This window comes from Elgaria multicarinata, chromosome 1 (genome assembly GCF_023053635.1).
Source record: "Elgaria multicarinata webbii isolate HBS135686 ecotype San Diego chromosome 1, rElgMul1.1.pri, whole genome shotgun sequence".
NCBI classification, from domain to species: domain Eukaryota; kingdom Metazoa; phylum Chordata; class Lepidosauria; order Squamata; family Anguidae; genus Elgaria; species Elgaria multicarinata.
The window spans coordinates 104,576,029-104,593,835 of NC_086171.1; the positions used below are offsets into that span (position 1 = coordinate 104,576,029).

Sequence of the window (17,807 nt, forward strand, 5' to 3'; positions counted from 1 at the left end):
AATCTGGTCACTCTAGTATAGCTCCTGCAATTTAACTGTGGTGATGAAGAGGGAATTTCACCAGGTTCTCCATATATACAAATGACCCCTGCTGAAATCCCCTTTTCTATGCAACTGTTAAAGATACAGAAGCCCTATCCTCCTTTCCATAGGGTCACCCTAATTATAATGTTATAGCCAAGCTCATTCTGTCGCAAACAGTATCGCCATTTTCTCCTACCCTATTACAGGAAAATGGACGAGTAGTAATGTTGACTTGTTTACATGTTAGCAAAGGGCCAATTCAGGCATGCTTTCCTGACAGGATCATTCCTATCATGGGTTAGAATGAGGTGGCTGCCTCAGGCAGCAGATACTGGATACCATTAAAAAAGAGCAAATTGTCAGTATATTAATTATAAGACAGAGGTTGGGGGGTGGGGTTGACTCAGATGTCAAAATGTTTTGGGGCCAGCCCTAATTTTTGAGGCAATGCAGTCTTCGCGCAGGTACCATACCACCTCTGTTTCATGCTGGGAGACATTCGTCCGAAATTAGCCTTGAAAATTAGCCCTTTCTCTGACCACTATTTTCACAAGATAATTTCAGACCAAAAAAAACCAAACAGGTGCAGCATGAGAGTGCTACGGGTGTGATAAAGTATATGTTTGGGGGGGAAGGGGGTTCACTCACTGTAAGGCACTGAGGACAGGGTCTTAAATCAGGCCCTCTTTCAGCTTTATTGCCTGGAGCACTAGTACCCTGCGTTTTGAGGCAGACTGGGCCCTAGGGAAAAAGGTGCCCTCCAACCTGAAGTTTCCAGGCTGAAGTCAGCTGGTGTCTGCCCAATATGGCATCTGACCTCCAGCCCATTTAGGACAATGTCTTCATCTGCCCACACCTGAAGTGGATCCCAACCACAGCCCATCTTAATGCTAGGCCAAGGCCTGACACTCCGGTAACTCTACAGAAACTATCATCCGTGCACCATCTAAAATTCCAAGCCTTGAGACCCTGACAAAAAATATACCCTAGGGAGAATAAGTTGATTTCAAATTACTCTGAAAAGTGAGGAAGGGCTGAAAAGACCTTTCTTTTATTCCTTAGATCACCCATCCATAACCAGGTGTCTTCCAGATGTTTTGGACTATAACTAAATTGTTGCAAACTGCCAAAGAGAGCTTCAGCTATGGGGCAGTATAGAAATGAAATTAACAACAACAACTCCTCCCCGTATTCATAACCCTTGGCCCTGGGGCTGATGGGAACTGAAATCGCAATCATCTATAGCTAGATAAGGAAGGGTGAGTAGAGTGAAGTGATCTAGTTTTGCTTGGCTTTCTTGTGTCTGCAGCATCTGAGGTTTCCATGTAGCCTCCCATACAGGCTCTGGCCAGGCCTGGCCAAGCTTAATCTCTAAGACTGTACCAAGTGGAACTCACTTGGGGCAATATGGCCCCAGGCCCTTTTGGCTTTCTGAATACTTGCCCAAACCCTTTGCACTGTGGGATTGTGTGTACCACTTAAAGCTCATTTAGGACCAAACTAAATGCTACATGGCAGATGTATGGAACAGGCTCATGACTTTGATGTGTGGGTGTGTTTTTAATTAAAAGCAGCTGTGGGAGGCTGTGAATTTGGTTGAAGAAGCAGTGGAAAGGGATGGAGTGTGGTATGACAAGCGAGACCTGCTGAAACTCCCTCTTCTACACAACTATTACAAGGTACAGAAGCCCTGTCCTCTTTCACACCTGTTCACTACCTCCATCCCTCTCCGCTGCTCCCCAGGTTGCATCTAAAAGAAACATTTCGTTTCATGTTTCAACCCCTGGGGAAATAGCTGAGTGGAGGTGCAATCCTATGCATGTTTAGACAAAAAAATGTCCAAAAATCCGCAGCATGCACCAGGTAGCATGACTGGCTGGAGAATGCTGGGAGTTGTAGGGTATTTTCCTGTCTAAACAGGCGTAGAATTGTGCCCTCACTCAGCTATTTCCCCAGGAGTAATGTCGTAGGGATGGGCAACCCAGTGGCCTCCAGATTCTTTGGGTTACAATTCCCGGAGTCCCTAACACTTGGCCACACTGTGGCTTATGGGTGTTGCAGTACAAAACATCTGGAAGATGTGCAGCTCATTCTTTTGTTTGAACCCCCGCTGAAGAACTACATACCTCAGACCACTCCGACAGCTCCCACTGCGGCCCACAAGCTTTGTTCTTGCAGGATTTCCGCTCCATGGGCCTGGCCAGCCCAGCTGACTCACACATGTCATCGTAAACAGAGCTATCAAAGCCTGGAGCCAGCATCTTCCAGCATCGCACTGTTCGGTACTGATAGCCTTCGCCACAGGTCCTGGAACACTCGCTCCACCGGCTGGTCTCCCACCTCCGCGCAGGATCCAACAGAAAGACAGAGAAAGAGCAACCCCTGCTCAGCTGAAGATGTCTTGGAAGGACAGAGCAGGGGAATGACTATGGGTGGGGAGCTATCAGGGGTGCCCCGGAGGGGGATCAAGGGGATACAAACACCCCATGGACTGCAGCTCAGATTCCCATTGCTGAACCCCTGAGGTTACTTGAAAGAAAGGCACATTTCACATGTTCAGAATAACCAGGTTACTTCACACAGTAAGCATGAGTAGGATCAAAGCATCAACTGTTTATAGTGTAAGCCTATGAATGTACTCAGAAGTAAAAACCCAGACCGTTCAGTGGAGCTTATTCCCTGTTAACAGTGCATAGAATTGCAGTCTAAGAGATTGCACCAAAGTACAAAGGCATTATATATCAGCCCTGGACAGGAAAATGTTTAACAGCCACACTAAAGTTCTGCTGGAGTTCACAGTAAACCCCAATAGGCCTACGTTCATGCACGTAGCATCATAAGAGCCAGCGTGGTGTAGTGGCTAGAGTGTCGGACTAGGAGTCGGGAGATCTGGGTTCTAGTCCCCACTCGGCCATGGAAACCCACTGGGTGACTTTGGGCCAGTCACAGACTCTCAGCCCAACCCACCTCACAGGGTTGTTGTTGTTGCGAGGATAAAGTGGAGATGGTACACGGTGCAGACTCTACTCCTGGGTGGAATATAATGTAATAGAAAATGCAGTGTTTTGCTTTGTTTGTCCAATTCCACAGGTGAGAATGCATAATAAGAGAACTTGTATTTCAGACTCCAATAGCAACTACAGAATGCTGGTAAAATTTTGTTTCAACTACACTGAGTCTTTATCAAGTCACCATGTAAACAAATTCAATGTCTTGAGGAAAAAATATGTTGTCGGTTTGGCTCTGATTGAGGTTGTCAGGTGGCAAAGAGAAGTTACAGAGTAGGCACTCTAACTTCTTTGAAAGACTTTTTCCTTATTATTTTTTTTCTGACTGCAATTTGAATTTGGTATATAAAAATAAATAAATTACATCCCCTAAACTAATTCCATCAAAACCATTAGGATTTATTCCAGAGAAAACATGGTTAGGATGGCAGTACTCTCTTTTGGAAATCTAACACATGGGTCACAGCTCACCCACCCAGAAATGCACTTCGCCTCACTAAAAGAAAGAAAGAAAGAAAGAAAGAAAGAAAGAAAGAAAGAAAGAAAGAAAGAAAGAAAGAAAAGTTCTGATGTTGACAGTGGTTCTGATGTTGACAGTTCTGATGTTGACATTACAGTCAGACTGTAATGCAACTTGCATTAAAAAAAAGTTTGACTCTGCAGGACAGCTAGTGCCTGCTAATTAAGTAACTCTCTGTCCCCTTCCAAATGCAAAGCAGACTCACTATTATATCACATAATCCTTTCAAATTTCCCCAGCACTTTCCATAAGGCTGCCAAAGGGCACAGAAAAATATGAGACAGTAGCTACCCCTCCATCAGTCTCAAGTTACAGGTCTTATATTCTGTTTCAGCATTAGGATTTTATACACACACACACACACACACACACACACACACACACACACACCAGTCCCTTTGCAGGTGCCTTTGCAGAAGCTGGCTCAATCTACTCACCTCGGTTGGCAGTCTCTCCCTGCACAAAACTCATGAGTCGGTTCAGGACGTGTCAGTGCATCACAATAGGCTTCGTCCACTTCCACTCCATCATAGCGGATGCACAGGGCATAGGAGGTGCTGATCCCTGGATGGACACCAACATGGTCTCTGTTCAGTCAAAGTGTGTTAAACTCTGACCTGAGACCTTGGGCTCAGAGCAGACAATAGTGTACTAAACGGAACAAGGGTCTCCCAGTATAAAGCAGGGATATTATCTGGCACGGATATTCTACCCCAAGACTGCAGCCCACAAAGCCAATGAGACTAAGGCCATAGCAAGACGGGGAGAAATCCCGGGACGATCCCCGGGATCGTCCCTGTACGTCCACATGACGCACAGGGGATCCCGGGATCAGGGAGGGATGATTCCTCCCTCGCCCCGGGATCTCACCCTCCCCTTTGAGCACGTGTGTGCAGGCGGTTGCACTTTGTCCCGGCTCCTAGTGGTTACTCGCGAGGAGCTGGGATCCGTGCACAGGGCGCAGAGCTTCTCAGGAGCTCTGCACTCATCGGGGGGGGGGGGGAATTAATTTAAAATAATAAAAACATACCTTTTGTGCATGAGTGCTCGTGCGCTCTTCTTTTTTAGGAAAAAAATGGCGGCCGCGACATCTTCTCCCTCTGAGGTTGTCGCGCGCCGTGTGTAAACAGAGGGGGAGATCTCGCGATAAAAATATCACGAGATCTTCACCCCTCCGTCGTGCTAGACCGGTAGATCTAGCTGAGGCCTTAGTGGTGAATGCTGGGGCAGTGCCCCAACTTCTGATATTGCTATTTTCTTCCCGCTGGTACAAATGGAGAAACAGCAACCTCAGTGGAGATTGTGAGGGGGTGGGAGTGTGGCTTTTGCTTCTCCTCCAGTGATCTCTAGATCTCAGTAGGAATTACTGTGCACCAAGGGGTGGGTGTGTGTTTGTGTACACATACAAACATATGTGCCTCCCTGCCCCGCCCACCGTGAACATCAGCTGTGCCTTTTGGGGCCAAAAAAGTTGTGCATCCTTGCTCTATGCAGTATTTGAAGAAGCAAAATAAGGAGACAGGGGCAGAACGAACAGTTAACAGATACTTAAATGTACAGCGAATGCATTGTTGTAAACCAGCCTATCATGCCATTGCATTGTTGCCATGGTAGACTGGTTTACAGCAATATTCTACAATTTTGCACAATTCTACAACATTGCACAATTAGTGCAATATTCTACTGCATAGAACAGCCTTCCTCAACCTGGGGCGCTCCAGATGTGTTGGACTGCATCTCCCAGAATGCCCCAGCCAGCCTGGGGCATCTGGGAGTTGTAGTCCAACACATCTGGAGCGCCCCAGGTTGAGGAAGGCTGGCATAGAACAAGGAGGTACAACTTTTTTTGTGGTCCCAAAAGGTGCCGCTGATGTTCATGGAGGCAAGGCAGGAGGTGGGCACATATGTATGCACGGGCGTGCAAACACACACACCTAGAAGAGATGCTCACATGTCCTTCATAGCTGTTAGAAAACCAGTTGTGTGAAAGCAAAGGTTGAGTCCCTCACAACATTCACCCTTCAAAACCACCCAGCGCCGCCACCATCACAGGCGAAACTACCTGATGTGCACGTGGAGCTGCAAGGAGCATAGGCCGACACTTTCCAGCGATACATGTCAGCCAAACTGATGTCGTCATGGCCGAGGGGGTTCAGCTCAAAGTCATTGCTGTGGGGGGGGAAAGGCAGTAAAAGGCAGCATGATTTGGCAAAGCCCATCATGTCCGTCTAGAAAAACCACCACGAGTGAGAAAAGAGAGATGATGATAATGATAACAACTTTAAAAATACATACACGCAATCCTATTCATGTTTAAACATACATAGGATTGCACCCTAAATCTCCTAAGGTCTTAAAAAAACAAAGGAAGTCTAGGTTTGAACAGTTTGGTAGTAATGATGGGTTGGTGGCCCAGCTACGCCCCTATCTGGGCAGGGATAACCTAGCTTCAGTTGTCCATCTGGTAACCTCCAAATTAGATTACTGCAATGCCCTCTACATGGGGCAGCCTTTGAAGACGGTTCGGAAGCTGCAGCTTGTGCAAAATGCACAATCAATCCAGATTGATAACTGGAACAAGGAGGTTTGAACATAACACCGATTCTGGCCCGCTTGCATTGGCTGCCTATACATTTCTGAGCCCAATTCATGGCGCTGGTTTTAACCTATAAAGCCCTATATGGCTTGGGAGCACAATACCTGATGGAAAGCTTCTCCCAACATGAACCTACCAGTACATGGCGCTCAACATCTAAGGTCCTACTCCGAGTGCCTACTCTGAGGGACGCTCAGAGGATGGCAACAGGGGAGAGGGCCTTTTCGGTGGTGGCCCCCCGACTGTGGAATGATCTCCCTGATGGAGCTTGCCTGGTGCCAACACTGTGATCTTTCAGGCACCAGGTCAAGACTTTCCTCTTCTCCCAGGCATTTAACACCATTTAACAACGCTAAGTTTGTTTTTTAACGGACCCCAGGACTGTTGTTTTTAAACGGATACTGTTGTTTTTATACTGTTGTTTTTATGTTTTTGATGGTTTTAAATTTTGAATATTTTGAATGTTTACTGGTTTTAACTTCTGTAAACTGCCCAGAGAGCTTCGGCTATGGGGCGGTATATAAATGTAGCAAATAAATAATGAGATGGATTTCTTTTATGCAATTCAGCTGACAGATCCCCCAGGAAGGCATCCTGCCTACGTCCTCTCCAGGTTCAGCTGTGGGGAAAAAAAGTCTGTAAGTCTGCCGCAGAACCTGGCTATGGGTAGCACTGATTGGCTACCATCTGTGAAGTCTCCAAGAACTTTCACCATCACCAGCCCTTAGAGCAGTTTGGGCAGCCTATCTGAATTTCGAATGTCTGTCTGTCATTAAAATGGTGAAGATGAGAAGACACCAGGCTCACACCATGACTGGGGGTCCCACTGCAAATCCTCTTTTTACATTACAACCCTCTCCCCCGCTAAGAGGATGTCTGGCCCCTTTTATCTAGGGAACATCTTCCTATCTCACCTTTCAGTGCCAGGAGCCTGAAGAGGTTCTGAGGGAGGTTTATTCTCAAAGCCACTCTGAAGGCTGGAGCTGGAACTGGGTTTGGAAGATGCAGCTCCTACAGTGTCATTTGTTGCTTCATCCACTGCATAAACCTCAACATTCATATTCTCTAGAAAGTTGTCCTTTGCTGGTGGCTTGCGCAGTCCTTCTGGCCACTCCACCAATGGGTCACCCCAAAACCTCACCGTTGAATTCTTCCTCCCCAGCTTGATTGCCAGGTAGTGCAGTTCCCTACAAAAGGCAGCATTTTGTGGATCCTGGAGACACAGTTTCCGGAAAAGCCGCAACCTAGGCGGCCCAATCTTGCTGGTCTCACGGAGTTCAGGCCTTGCTGCGCCGTGGGGCACGGCTGTGCTGATCGTAATCTGATTGAGTCTGAGGGCTTAAAGAGAAAGCATGACGGTGAGCCCAGAGATGGCCAGAAAACTATGCCATTGCTGAACACTCCAGGCAGGATGCTATGCAACACTAGCGCTATTGAAAATTACACTGCACTGCTGTAAGCGACCTCTAGCACAATGGCAATACGGAAATCCATCGCACCAGCAAATACTATTGGCATTGTGGTAAAGGTTGCTTATGCTAATAATTTATATTAGTGCCAACATCAACTAGGATATTGCCCTCTCAATTTATCACCTCTTCAGTTAAAAGCATTTGTCCCCAAAGAAGCAGGGAATTACACTCATTTGACTGTGTCAATTCTTCTCGGGCAATGTGACATGTGGACAATTTCATTTTGCAGCTCGTGCAAAATGCAGCAGCCAGATTGATTTCGGGAACCAGAAGGTTCGACCGTATAACACCTGCTCTGGTCCGCTTGCACTGGCTGCCTGTATGTTTCCGAGCCCAATTCAAGGTGCTATAAAGCCTTACACGGCTTGGGACCACAATACCTGATGGAACGCCTCTCCCAACGTGAATATACCCGGTCACTACGTTCAACATCTAAGGTCCTCCTCCGGGTGCCTCCTCCGAGAGAGGCTCGGAGTGTGGCAACGAGGGACAGGGCCTTTTCGGTGGTGGCCCCGACTATGGAACGATCTCCCTGACGAGGCTCGCCTGGCACCAACGCTACTATCTTTCCGGCACCAGGTTAAGACTTTCCTCTTTGCCCAGGCATATGGCGGCACATCTTAATCACCCACATGTTTAGTTTTTTTTTTTAACGGTTTTTAATGCTTTATGTGTGCATGTTCTGTGTTTTAGAATTTTTATCTTAATTTTAGAATTTCTGTAAACCGCCCAGAGAGCCCCGGCTATGGAAGCGGTATATAAGTGCAATAAATAAATAAATAAATAAATAAGTAAGGCACAGAATTTAAATATGAGACTCCCTTTCAATGCTTTAAAAATGAGTTTCTAAACCTCATGAGTGCAGAGATAAATTTGAAAATGTGCAAGTGTTTCCCATTTTTTAAAAAAAAAGCTCCAGCCTTTAGGTTGTGATCCTGCTTGTGTGCTGCAACTGAAACTAAGCTTGGAATATACAATGCCAACAAAAATCCTCAGCTTCTGAAGCTGAGAACATACAACTTTTGATTTCTGGATTAGAGATGCAAAATTTCCAGAAATTTTGACGCCATGGAAAAAAAACGTTTTTTTCCAGGGGGTTTCAGAAAAAAACCGGAAATTTTCGGAAAAATTGAAATAATGCAATATTAGCACTTTTTACAGATTGAAAGTCACTTTGTTACTTTAGTAACATAAACTGTAATTATGTCCAAGTTGGTTTGGCATAAAATTATTAAATTTGGTATATTAAAAGAACAGTGTATTCAAACAATTATTACCAATTTAATTTACTATTTCACTTTTTTTTACTTTTTTTTGGTAACAAATGGAACTACAAGCTCCTGAAACGTTAGGAACACCTGAACTGTAAGGAACCTCTTTGGTTTTGCCAGTTTATGAGGAGCAGGCAAAAAAAATCAATTTTAAAAAATAACAACAGAAGAAACCACCAACATTAATAACAAAGACAATTATTTATGTTTCTGCTAATCCTCCAGTGTCAAGACATAAAGCCCCCATTCCCATAAAAGGAACTGAGAAAAAAGGGGGAACCAAGATTCAATGAATATGCATGAAATTTAATCAGACTCATTTTCTAACCTATAGCTATCACTATTAGTTTCAGTCCCTGCTTCAGTGGCAGTGCCCCTAGAGGCAGAAATGCATCTTGCTCTTGCATTTGAGAGTTGTAGTCTCAGTTTGCAGCCTAGGACTTGCTTGTCCTTGGTGCACAGACATTGTAATAATCTGATACTATACTGTTTTTAGAAATCATTTGGAGAAGTAAATATCTGAACACCTTGTCTTAAACATTTTATTCATCATGCTAAAATAAAACATCCCGTAATCAAGGCAGGTGCTACCATAGAGGCCACTCAGGTGGCCGCCTAGAGCACCAAGCTAAGAGGGGCGCCACGCGCCGCGCAGCATTCATGCACATTGTTGGCAGTGAGCTGGGTTGGCCAGGCCCAAGGATTCAGCTGGGCCTGGGCGAGCGAGATGGTGCCCCGTGCCCGCCCAGCCGAAGCGAAGCCAGGGACACTGGGGTGGGGGAGCGGCTCCACGTTCGGACTTCCACCCGGAAGCCACCCTCCCAGAGCCGCCAGAGCCCCCCGAAATCTGCCCTCCCAGAGCCGAGAGGCCGCCGCCAGAAGAAGAAGAAAAAGCACGTGGTGAGCTCAACCCTGGCTCAAGCCAGCCTCTGCCTTACTCCCGAGGAAAGGGCACCGGGTCGCCTTGCCTCTCTCCTCAAACAGGCCACGATGTCCAGGCAGGCGGGCAAGCGGGACTCCTTCTCCCTTCCCCCAGGAAAGCTAGGGACTTGTGGACTCCTCGCAAGGCAAACTCTCCTGCTTCCCGATCCTGCTCACGTGGATCAACAGGACTTGCGTCCGAGAAAGCGTTGCACCAGGAGACACCAGTGCGGCCCGATCCACCTATGCCTCCTTACTCAGAAGCCTTATTTCCCTGAGTAAACGTGCGGAAGGGATCGGGTTGCGTTCGCACGGAAGTAAGTCCCGGTGAATTCCAGACGGCTCGGTCCCAAATCGAAGTGAGCCAATCCCAGCTCTCCACTCGGCGCACACGTTCGGACTTCCATGCAATTTTGGGGGTGCAAATAGCTCGCCTTGCCTAGGGCACAGAATAGTCTGGCACTGGCCCTGCCTGTAATCCGTTTTTTCATTTTTTCCAATTTTTTGGAAAAAATCAAAAGAGGCTTCTGAAAAAAATGGGAAAAACCCAGTTTTTTCCGAATTTTTCCAGTTTTTTTCCAGGCCTTCACATCTCTATTCTGGATTTCAATTAAAAAGTTAGTATTATGAAATGTTAATGCTCAGGATGAAAAGTAAATTTCAGCTTTTCGTCAACAGAAGTATGTGTGTAGTGTGGGAGAGTGTGTGTGTGTGTGAGATTACGTTTTACAACTACTCACATTTCAGTGAACTAGATTTTAGAACTAAACCTCCATTTTTGTATTTTCAAAATGTTTCCATTCCAATTTTACCAACTTAATTCAGCTATAATTGCTTCTAGTCCCTCTCTCATGGCTTCTGTGGTTTTGCCCACAACCCTCTTCATCTAATACTGTTTGTCCCATACTTCCACTACACAGCTCCTTGACACACGCAAACCACAAACCCAACAATTTTCCACCACTCCCCTGCCTAAAAAAGCCTGAAAATAGGATTAGGAATAAAGCACTGCATACATAAGACCTGCACAATGGGAGCACAGATTTTATGTGGTTTGTATGCAGCACATCCACCCAGGGCCGGTGCCAGACTATTTTGCGCCCTAGACAAAGTGAGCTACTTGCACACACACACACTCCAAATTGCCAACTTTGATTCAGCTGTTCAGGAAGAGTTTCTGAACTAATATATTTCCCTTTTATTATGTTTTTTCTTAAAACAGCGCAGTGCGGCCCACGACCTGAATTTGATCCCAGCGGAAGCTAGTTTCAGGCAGCCGGCTTGGGTCAACTCAGCCTTCCATCCTCCCAAGGTCGGTAAAATGAGTACCCAGTTAGCTGGGGGAAAGGGAATAACGGCGGGGGAAGGCAACGGCAAACCACCCCGCTATAAGGCCTGCCAAGAAAACGTCAGCGAAAGCTGGCGTCCCTCCAAGAGTCAGTGATGACTCAGTGCTTTCACGAGAGAGGTGACCCTTAAAGGGCAGTACTGCACCCCTCTGAGGTCTGCGCCCTAGGCGGCTGCCTTGTTGGCCTAATGGTAGCACCACCCCTGCATCCACCACCCTCACCCTAGCTTCATGCGGAAGCAGTAAGAACCCAATGCCATGCACGCTTGAGAAAATAAAGAGAGAAGAAAGCATACTAACCCATATCTGTTTCTCCACCTACTGCCACCTCTTCACCCTCACCTGCTCCATTTGTGTGGTAGACGCGTCGGACGTGGAAATGAAACCTTTCCTCCTCTGCCTCGTGTTTCCAGCCCTTGCGTTGAGCGGAGGAGTTACCCAGGAAATAGTTCTGGCTATTGAAGGCCATACCACCATGCTCTTTCTCCTGTGGGAAACGGTCCCCAATGTCCTCTGGTGCAAGGGAGATCCAAGTGGCATTGAAATCTTGGGAAATGGATGGCATGACATCCTGGCGATTGTGGCTGGGCTCCGGTAAGTGAAGGTACAGAGGCCTCTTGACGGCCGGGGGAACGGTATGAAGAGCTGTCGACAGCGCCCTTGGCACTGTGTAGTCATATGTGACATGGGGCATCTTCCCATTGAAGTTATAATACTGAGTCCAACAAGGAAAAAAGAAAATGAAATGGAACAAAAACTTTAATCCATTGAATGGTGTTCCTTACCTAAGGCCATTGTGTGCCTTACCTAGGAGCCTCTCCCGGGTCCACTATATCTATTTTTTTATTTCATCGCCAAATTCAGAGCCGAACACTACATGAAGAGTATTTCCTTCTCTGCTTTTCCACTACATAACCTCTAGGTGACACTGTGGTCTAGCAGAATAGCACAGATACAGAAGAGGAAATCATGCCTTCTTTCACTTTCACAATTAAATGCCACATTTTCCCTGCTCTAAAAAAAATTGCCAAAGTGCTGGTTAGACACAAAAGCAAAACTGGAGGGTCATGACACCATCGAACGAACCCTTAAGCAACTGTTAGGGAATGACGAACCCACAATAAATGCCTCGTATATAAGAGCCTCTACTTACCATGGCATTGAGAGATTGGTTGGTAGGCCCCTGTGCAATAATGTACTCCAGGCCATCAGAGTGAAGGTTTGAAGGCCGACGGTATTTGAACACAGTGCCAGCCACTCTGAAGTTCTGTGGATTGTCAATAGCAGAATTCCCATTGAAGAAGAAGTGCCCAGATTCATCAGCTAGTGCTACAAGGAGACAGAGGGGGAAATGAAAGACCAAAGAGAAAAATCTTCCCTGCAGGCATTAATCTAGGGATACACAACTAGAAGCCCAGAGGCTTAATCTGGCCTAAGAGTTTTTCCATTGGCAGCCACAATAGCCCCTGCTCTCAAGGACCATTCTTCCTTCATGTGCCTGTTGAATGCCTTCTCCCACGTGAGCCACAGGCAAAAGACTCTCTAAGCCCCTCCCCTCTCTGCCTCCCTTTCCACTGTGTGAATAGTTGTGCTATTCACACAGGGCATGTTTAACTGGAGATTGCACCTGAACCATTTCTACACGCAAGTCATGAGCTCTACTCAGCAATGCTGGGTTGTTGTTGTTTTTGAAAAACCATTTTTTATTAAAATCTTGCACAGCACAATTTCCTAAAACTGCTATATCTCCAAAGGGGCAGGGTGTCCATGTGGGCTACATGTATTGGAGGGTTGGATCAGGTGTCTACACTCATGCATCTTAGATATAAACCTCTGCCCCTCCCCCGCAAAAACCCCTCCCCTAGACCTAACCCTAATCTGCATAAGTTATTTAGGGATCATACGACATACAATGCCTGTATTTTGAATTGAGAACTGATCCATATAGGCATGCACTGGAAGAGTTTGATAAAGATGCCACCCTGATTGGGCACAATCAGAACAGGTTAATTTGTGGTGTTTAAAAGCTCTCGGTAAAAAGTTCTATAATTGCAAAGCTTTAATCCTCTTTGATGCGCTGAAACTGGAATCAAGAGATAGCATTTTCTATGAACGCATCGATCCATAAGAATCTTATCTTGTGAATGCTCGGGGGGGCAGGGATATGTGCCTGTGCGCACGCACACACCATTACGTCAAGCACTCCGTTCCATGCGCTCTGGGACCAATTTGCACAAGGGCAGCATTCTTTTCCATTTCTTACCCAGGATGTTCTCTGTTTTCCTTCGCTCAATAATGAGGATGTCTGTGGCACCAGCAGGGATGTTGGTGATGAAAACATATCCTGAGAAACAAGAACCGCAGAAAAACAAGATGATCAAACTCAGATGAACTGAAATCGACAGTGCTCCTTGAAGCAGTTTCTTAGGAATTAATTTAACTGAGTATTTTGGGCTTCTTCACTCATTATGGTGACTCAAACCCTGGTTTCTCACAACACAATTACACTCAATAGTGAGCTGCAATAAATTAATGACTATAGTTACCTGTATGTAACATGCTTGCTGTGAATCCATGCTTTACTGGTTCATAAAACATTCTGGCTATATACCCGGAAAATCTAATGTACAAAATGTTTTTTGTTATAGCAAGACTCAAACTGATTTGGACTGGGACCCTGGCGTGGGGTGGGGGCAGGGGAGCTTTCAAGATCTGGATTGGGGCCCTGTGTCTACTGTAGCAGGAAAAAAGGGCAAAAGATAAAGTGGCTAGACACAGTTTTAAAATAGTGGCCGTTTTGACCCTGAGACAACATAGGATTTAGGCTTCTGAAGTTTAGCTCACTGGTTTTTTTTCTGGGCCAGCCCAAACTATTTTGTTGCCTGAGGCATCCTCCTCCATTCCACATACTGGACTGGCAGTTGAATCTTATTTCAAAACTGGGAACTGAAGAACATCCCCCACCGCACCTCAGGGTAGCAGGCTAGGATAAGGTGTTCAGGGCAGTCCATGGGCAGGCACAGCTCTGTCCTCCCACAGAGGGAAACGGCCAATGTGGGGGGGGGGGGAGAGAGATGGCCAGGGGAACGGTCACTGCTGTCCTCTCATACACCCCAGCATCCACTGGCTCAGGCAGCTGCCCCACTCTGCTTAACGGAAGGGCCGGCCCTAGCAAGTGCAGACAAAAAATGTAGGTGTGGGAGCCAACCTGGAAATGGGAGAGTACATCCTAAATATAGACTGTTGGGAAGTATGGTTTTATTAATATGGCTTTGGTGTTGGTATAAATCACAAAGAAGTGTTCTTGCTATTTCTGAGGGGGCGATAGTGTGTCTCTGCTTCAAGTTAAAAGGCAGGTGTATAAAAATGAATCAAGGGAGCCATGCACAACGCATGGTGCTCTATCCCCCTCTAGTGTTGTTGTGGTGTTTGGAAGAACCAGCGTGTGAGAGCCTGCTATCTGGCCATGTGAACAACCCCAGCTGCTTGTGTAAGGACAGGTGGAAGGCTGCCTGGTTTCTTCAATTCCACACGTGGGAAGTATTAGTATCTCCTGCAGAAACTAAATTCCTGAATGTCATCTGTCAGTAATATTTCCTGAGAGAGAGAAATGCAGCAAGGATCTATTGTTCACACAACACGGCTTCTGGGCCTCTACTCATACTGCCCTTCACTTACCCTTGCTTCTTCCTGTGATTCTTACACACGCACACACTGCAAAAATGCAAGTACGAGGTGAAGAATAAAGTGTGCACATTTGCATAAAATCTTCCTAATTCAAATAGTTTTTAAGAATCAGGGTCCCCATGGTAGAAATTATTTATCATGGCAGATATTAAACTCCTGGAACTGAGGTTTCCCCTTAGGACAGGACTTAAACATTATACGCAAACACATGTAACAAAAACCCGTTGGCAATCTCCTGCAAAGAAAAAAGCAGTTTGGGGAGGGGGCGATTTGAAGCAGAGGAGTACTGGGTGCTTAACCTTCCCTCAGCTACTGCTTTTCTGCTGAAAATCTCCACACCGGCTGCTTTTCCCTTTGCAGGATTCTAGATGTGTGTTTGCAACGGAAGACAACATGCGTACTGTGAACATACATGGAATTCCATAGGTGGTTTGAAGTGGGGGCTGAAGAGGGTAATTTTCAGCAGAAAGGCAGCAGGCAGAGGAAAGATTCAGTATCCTAATCCTCTCTCCTGAAACTGCTTTCCTTTCCTTACCAGAAGTAACTTTTGGGGTTCTCTTTGTATGCAATGTGTAGTTCTGCTCTTAGATCACATGATCCCCCCACTGAACCCCACAGCTTACCAACACAAGGCGGCAGATGAGCTCAGGAGCAGCCAGACGTCTGCGATATTAACATTTCAAGACATCCTGCAAGCTCATCCTTGTCTTTTTGCTTTGGGTGGGAGTCCCCGCGATAGCCCCGGAGTCACCTTTGCCGTGATCCCGATTAGAAGAAAGCGGGCCACTAAACAGCAGCACAGGAAGTAGCTCAATGCTGTTAGCAAAGTGTACCTAACTGTGAGATCCCCTTTCGGAAACTGCCCGAAACCCGGTAGCAAGTGCTTCCATCTCCTCCGCACACCCGGCACCGATCCATCACCTGGGAAGAATAGAGGCTGCCATCACATCCTATTGGCTGGGAGGGGGAAAAAGAGGCAGTCTTAGAGTCTGAAGTCTTACCTATGAATGAAATTAATAGAACAGGGGTGTCTAAATTCAGGCCTGGGGTTCAAATCTGGCCCTCCGGGGTTTCCCAGGTGGCCGAGGGGCCTTTCCCTTTCTCCCCATTCTAAAAGATTGAAATGGTTACTTAGTTACTGGCAGTAAGAGCTATAAGCTAAACCATGCTGGTATTTTTAGTGTTTTGGCCCCACCCCTTTTGCCTTTGGCCCCGCCCACCACTGGAATACAGCTCCCAAGAGCTTCTCTGAAATGGAATTCAGCCCTTGGCCTGATAGAGGTTTGATACTAGGGTGACCCTATGGAAAGGAGGACAGGGCCCCTGTATCTTTAACAGTTGTAAAGAAACGGGAATGTCAGCAGGTGGCATTTGTATGCATTCAGCACCTGGTGAAAGTTCCTCTTCAACACAACAGTTAAAGTTGCAGGAGCCCTGCCTAGTGTGACCAGATACAAAGTAGGGCAGGGCTGGTGTACTGGCTAAAGTGTTGGACTGGGAGTCGGGAGATCCGGGTTCTAGTCCCCACTTGGCCATGGAAGCTCCCTGCGTGACTTTGGGCCACTCAGACTCTCAGCCCACCCTACCTCACAGGGTTGTTGTTGTGAGGATAAAATGGAGAGGAGGAGGGTTATGTACGCTGCCTTGGGTTCCTTGGAGAAAAAAAGGCAGGATATAAACGCAATAAATAAATAAATAAATTTTAAAAAATAGCTCAGGGAGATATGAATAGTATCTGCAAAATTATGCACAGGGTGGAGAAAGTGGATAAGAAATTAACTCCCTCTGATAATATTAGAATGTTGAGATCACCAATTGAATCAACTGGCAGTAGGACAAAAGAAGACATTTCATATAAAGATGCCAGCCGCTACCCCAGATGGTTTGAAACATGGTCTGAGACATATTCACAGAGAATAGATTGGCCAATGACCGTTCACCATGGAAGCTGCAGCTTAAACAGAAGCTTAACAGAAGCTGCAGCTTAAACAGAAGCTGCAGAAGATGTGGACCTCCCAAGAGCAGTTGCTTCAGTACAAGCCAAACAACAGGGAGGTGTCTTGCCTTTATGTTCTGTTTGTGGTTTCCCAGAGGCCTCTGGTTGGTCACTTTTGGAAACCAGATGCTGAACTAGAAGGACCTTTGGTGTGATCCAGCCAGGCTCCTCTTATCTTCTTCACTGTGTTTCAGTCCTTACAAGTAGTTTTGCCAAGTCAAGGGACCTACAGATCCCAAATCTAAATGGCATCCTAGCCCCACCAGAGGCTAAACTCCTGTTTATCATAATTTAGTCTAGTAAGCAGCTCCTCTTTCCGGTGTTATACCTCACACTTCCCATTGATGCAGACCCCTTGGTAGGTCCTGTCCTTGCATGACGTGCCATCCTGGGCCTGGGCCATCAGCTGCCTCTCTCCATTCCTGGTAGTGCACTGGAGATCACAAGGCTTGTTAGAGATGCTGGTGTAATCATCTACAGCAAAACAGAGGAGGACATGCAATGAGTGCTTCAGAGGGAGGCGAGACAGAAGTTCCTGCCCTCCAGAGATCAATGGGCAGAAGCTAACTTTATTGGAGCTGTGGGCACACTGGTCTTGCAGTCAATCGAGGCTGCATTAGAGGGAACTGTTCCTGCCCGTGGGGGCAGACTGCCTCTCAGGACAGCCCCCTTCCCCTGAAGCTCTGTCCTGTGACATCACAGTCCCTTTCTCCGTGCACAGGGGCAGGAAGGTGATCGCTCCGTGCCTCTCTGTGCACAGAGAAAGGAAACCATGCTTTTATAGCCGATCAGTGATTTCACTAGTGAAGGAAGAGGGGCTGGGAAGCTGGCAGGCCAGATGGAGGACTCCAGAGCCCAGAATCCAGTCCATAGGCGAGATGTTCCCCATCCCTGCGAGAGACATTTACCTGGGTGTAATTCCCATTGAACTCAATAGGGCTGAGTAGACAAGCAAAGGTTTGCA

The 17,807-nt window shown here is 46.6% G+C and overlaps 1 protein-coding gene across 1 annotated transcript in view; it reads right to left on the bottom strand.

Annotated features, from left to right (window-relative positions):
• Positions 1-17,807, bottom strand: part of LOC134392634 (ADAMTS-like protein 2) — a 38,686-nt gene that overhangs the window by 8,142 nt on the left and 12,737 nt on the right. Inside the window, exons 5-13 of the mRNA XM_063117114.1 lie at positions 17,172-17,317; positions 15,681-15,804; positions 13,424-13,504; positions 12,314-12,489; positions 11,461-11,875; positions 7,063-7,486; positions 5,615-5,721; positions 3,990-4,116; positions 2,151-2,364 (exon numbers count right to left, since the gene is read on the bottom strand). Of these exons, the coding sequence (XP_062973184.1) occupies positions 2,151-2,364; positions 3,990-4,116; positions 5,615-5,721; positions 7,063-7,486; positions 11,461-11,875; positions 12,314-12,489; positions 13,424-13,504; positions 15,681-15,804; positions 17,172-17,317 (1,814 nt within the window). The remainder of the gene's footprint in view (positions 1-2,150; positions 2,365-3,989; positions 4,117-5,614; positions 5,722-7,062; positions 7,487-11,460; positions 11,876-12,313; positions 12,490-13,423; positions 13,505-15,680; positions 15,805-17,171; positions 17,318-17,807) is intronic.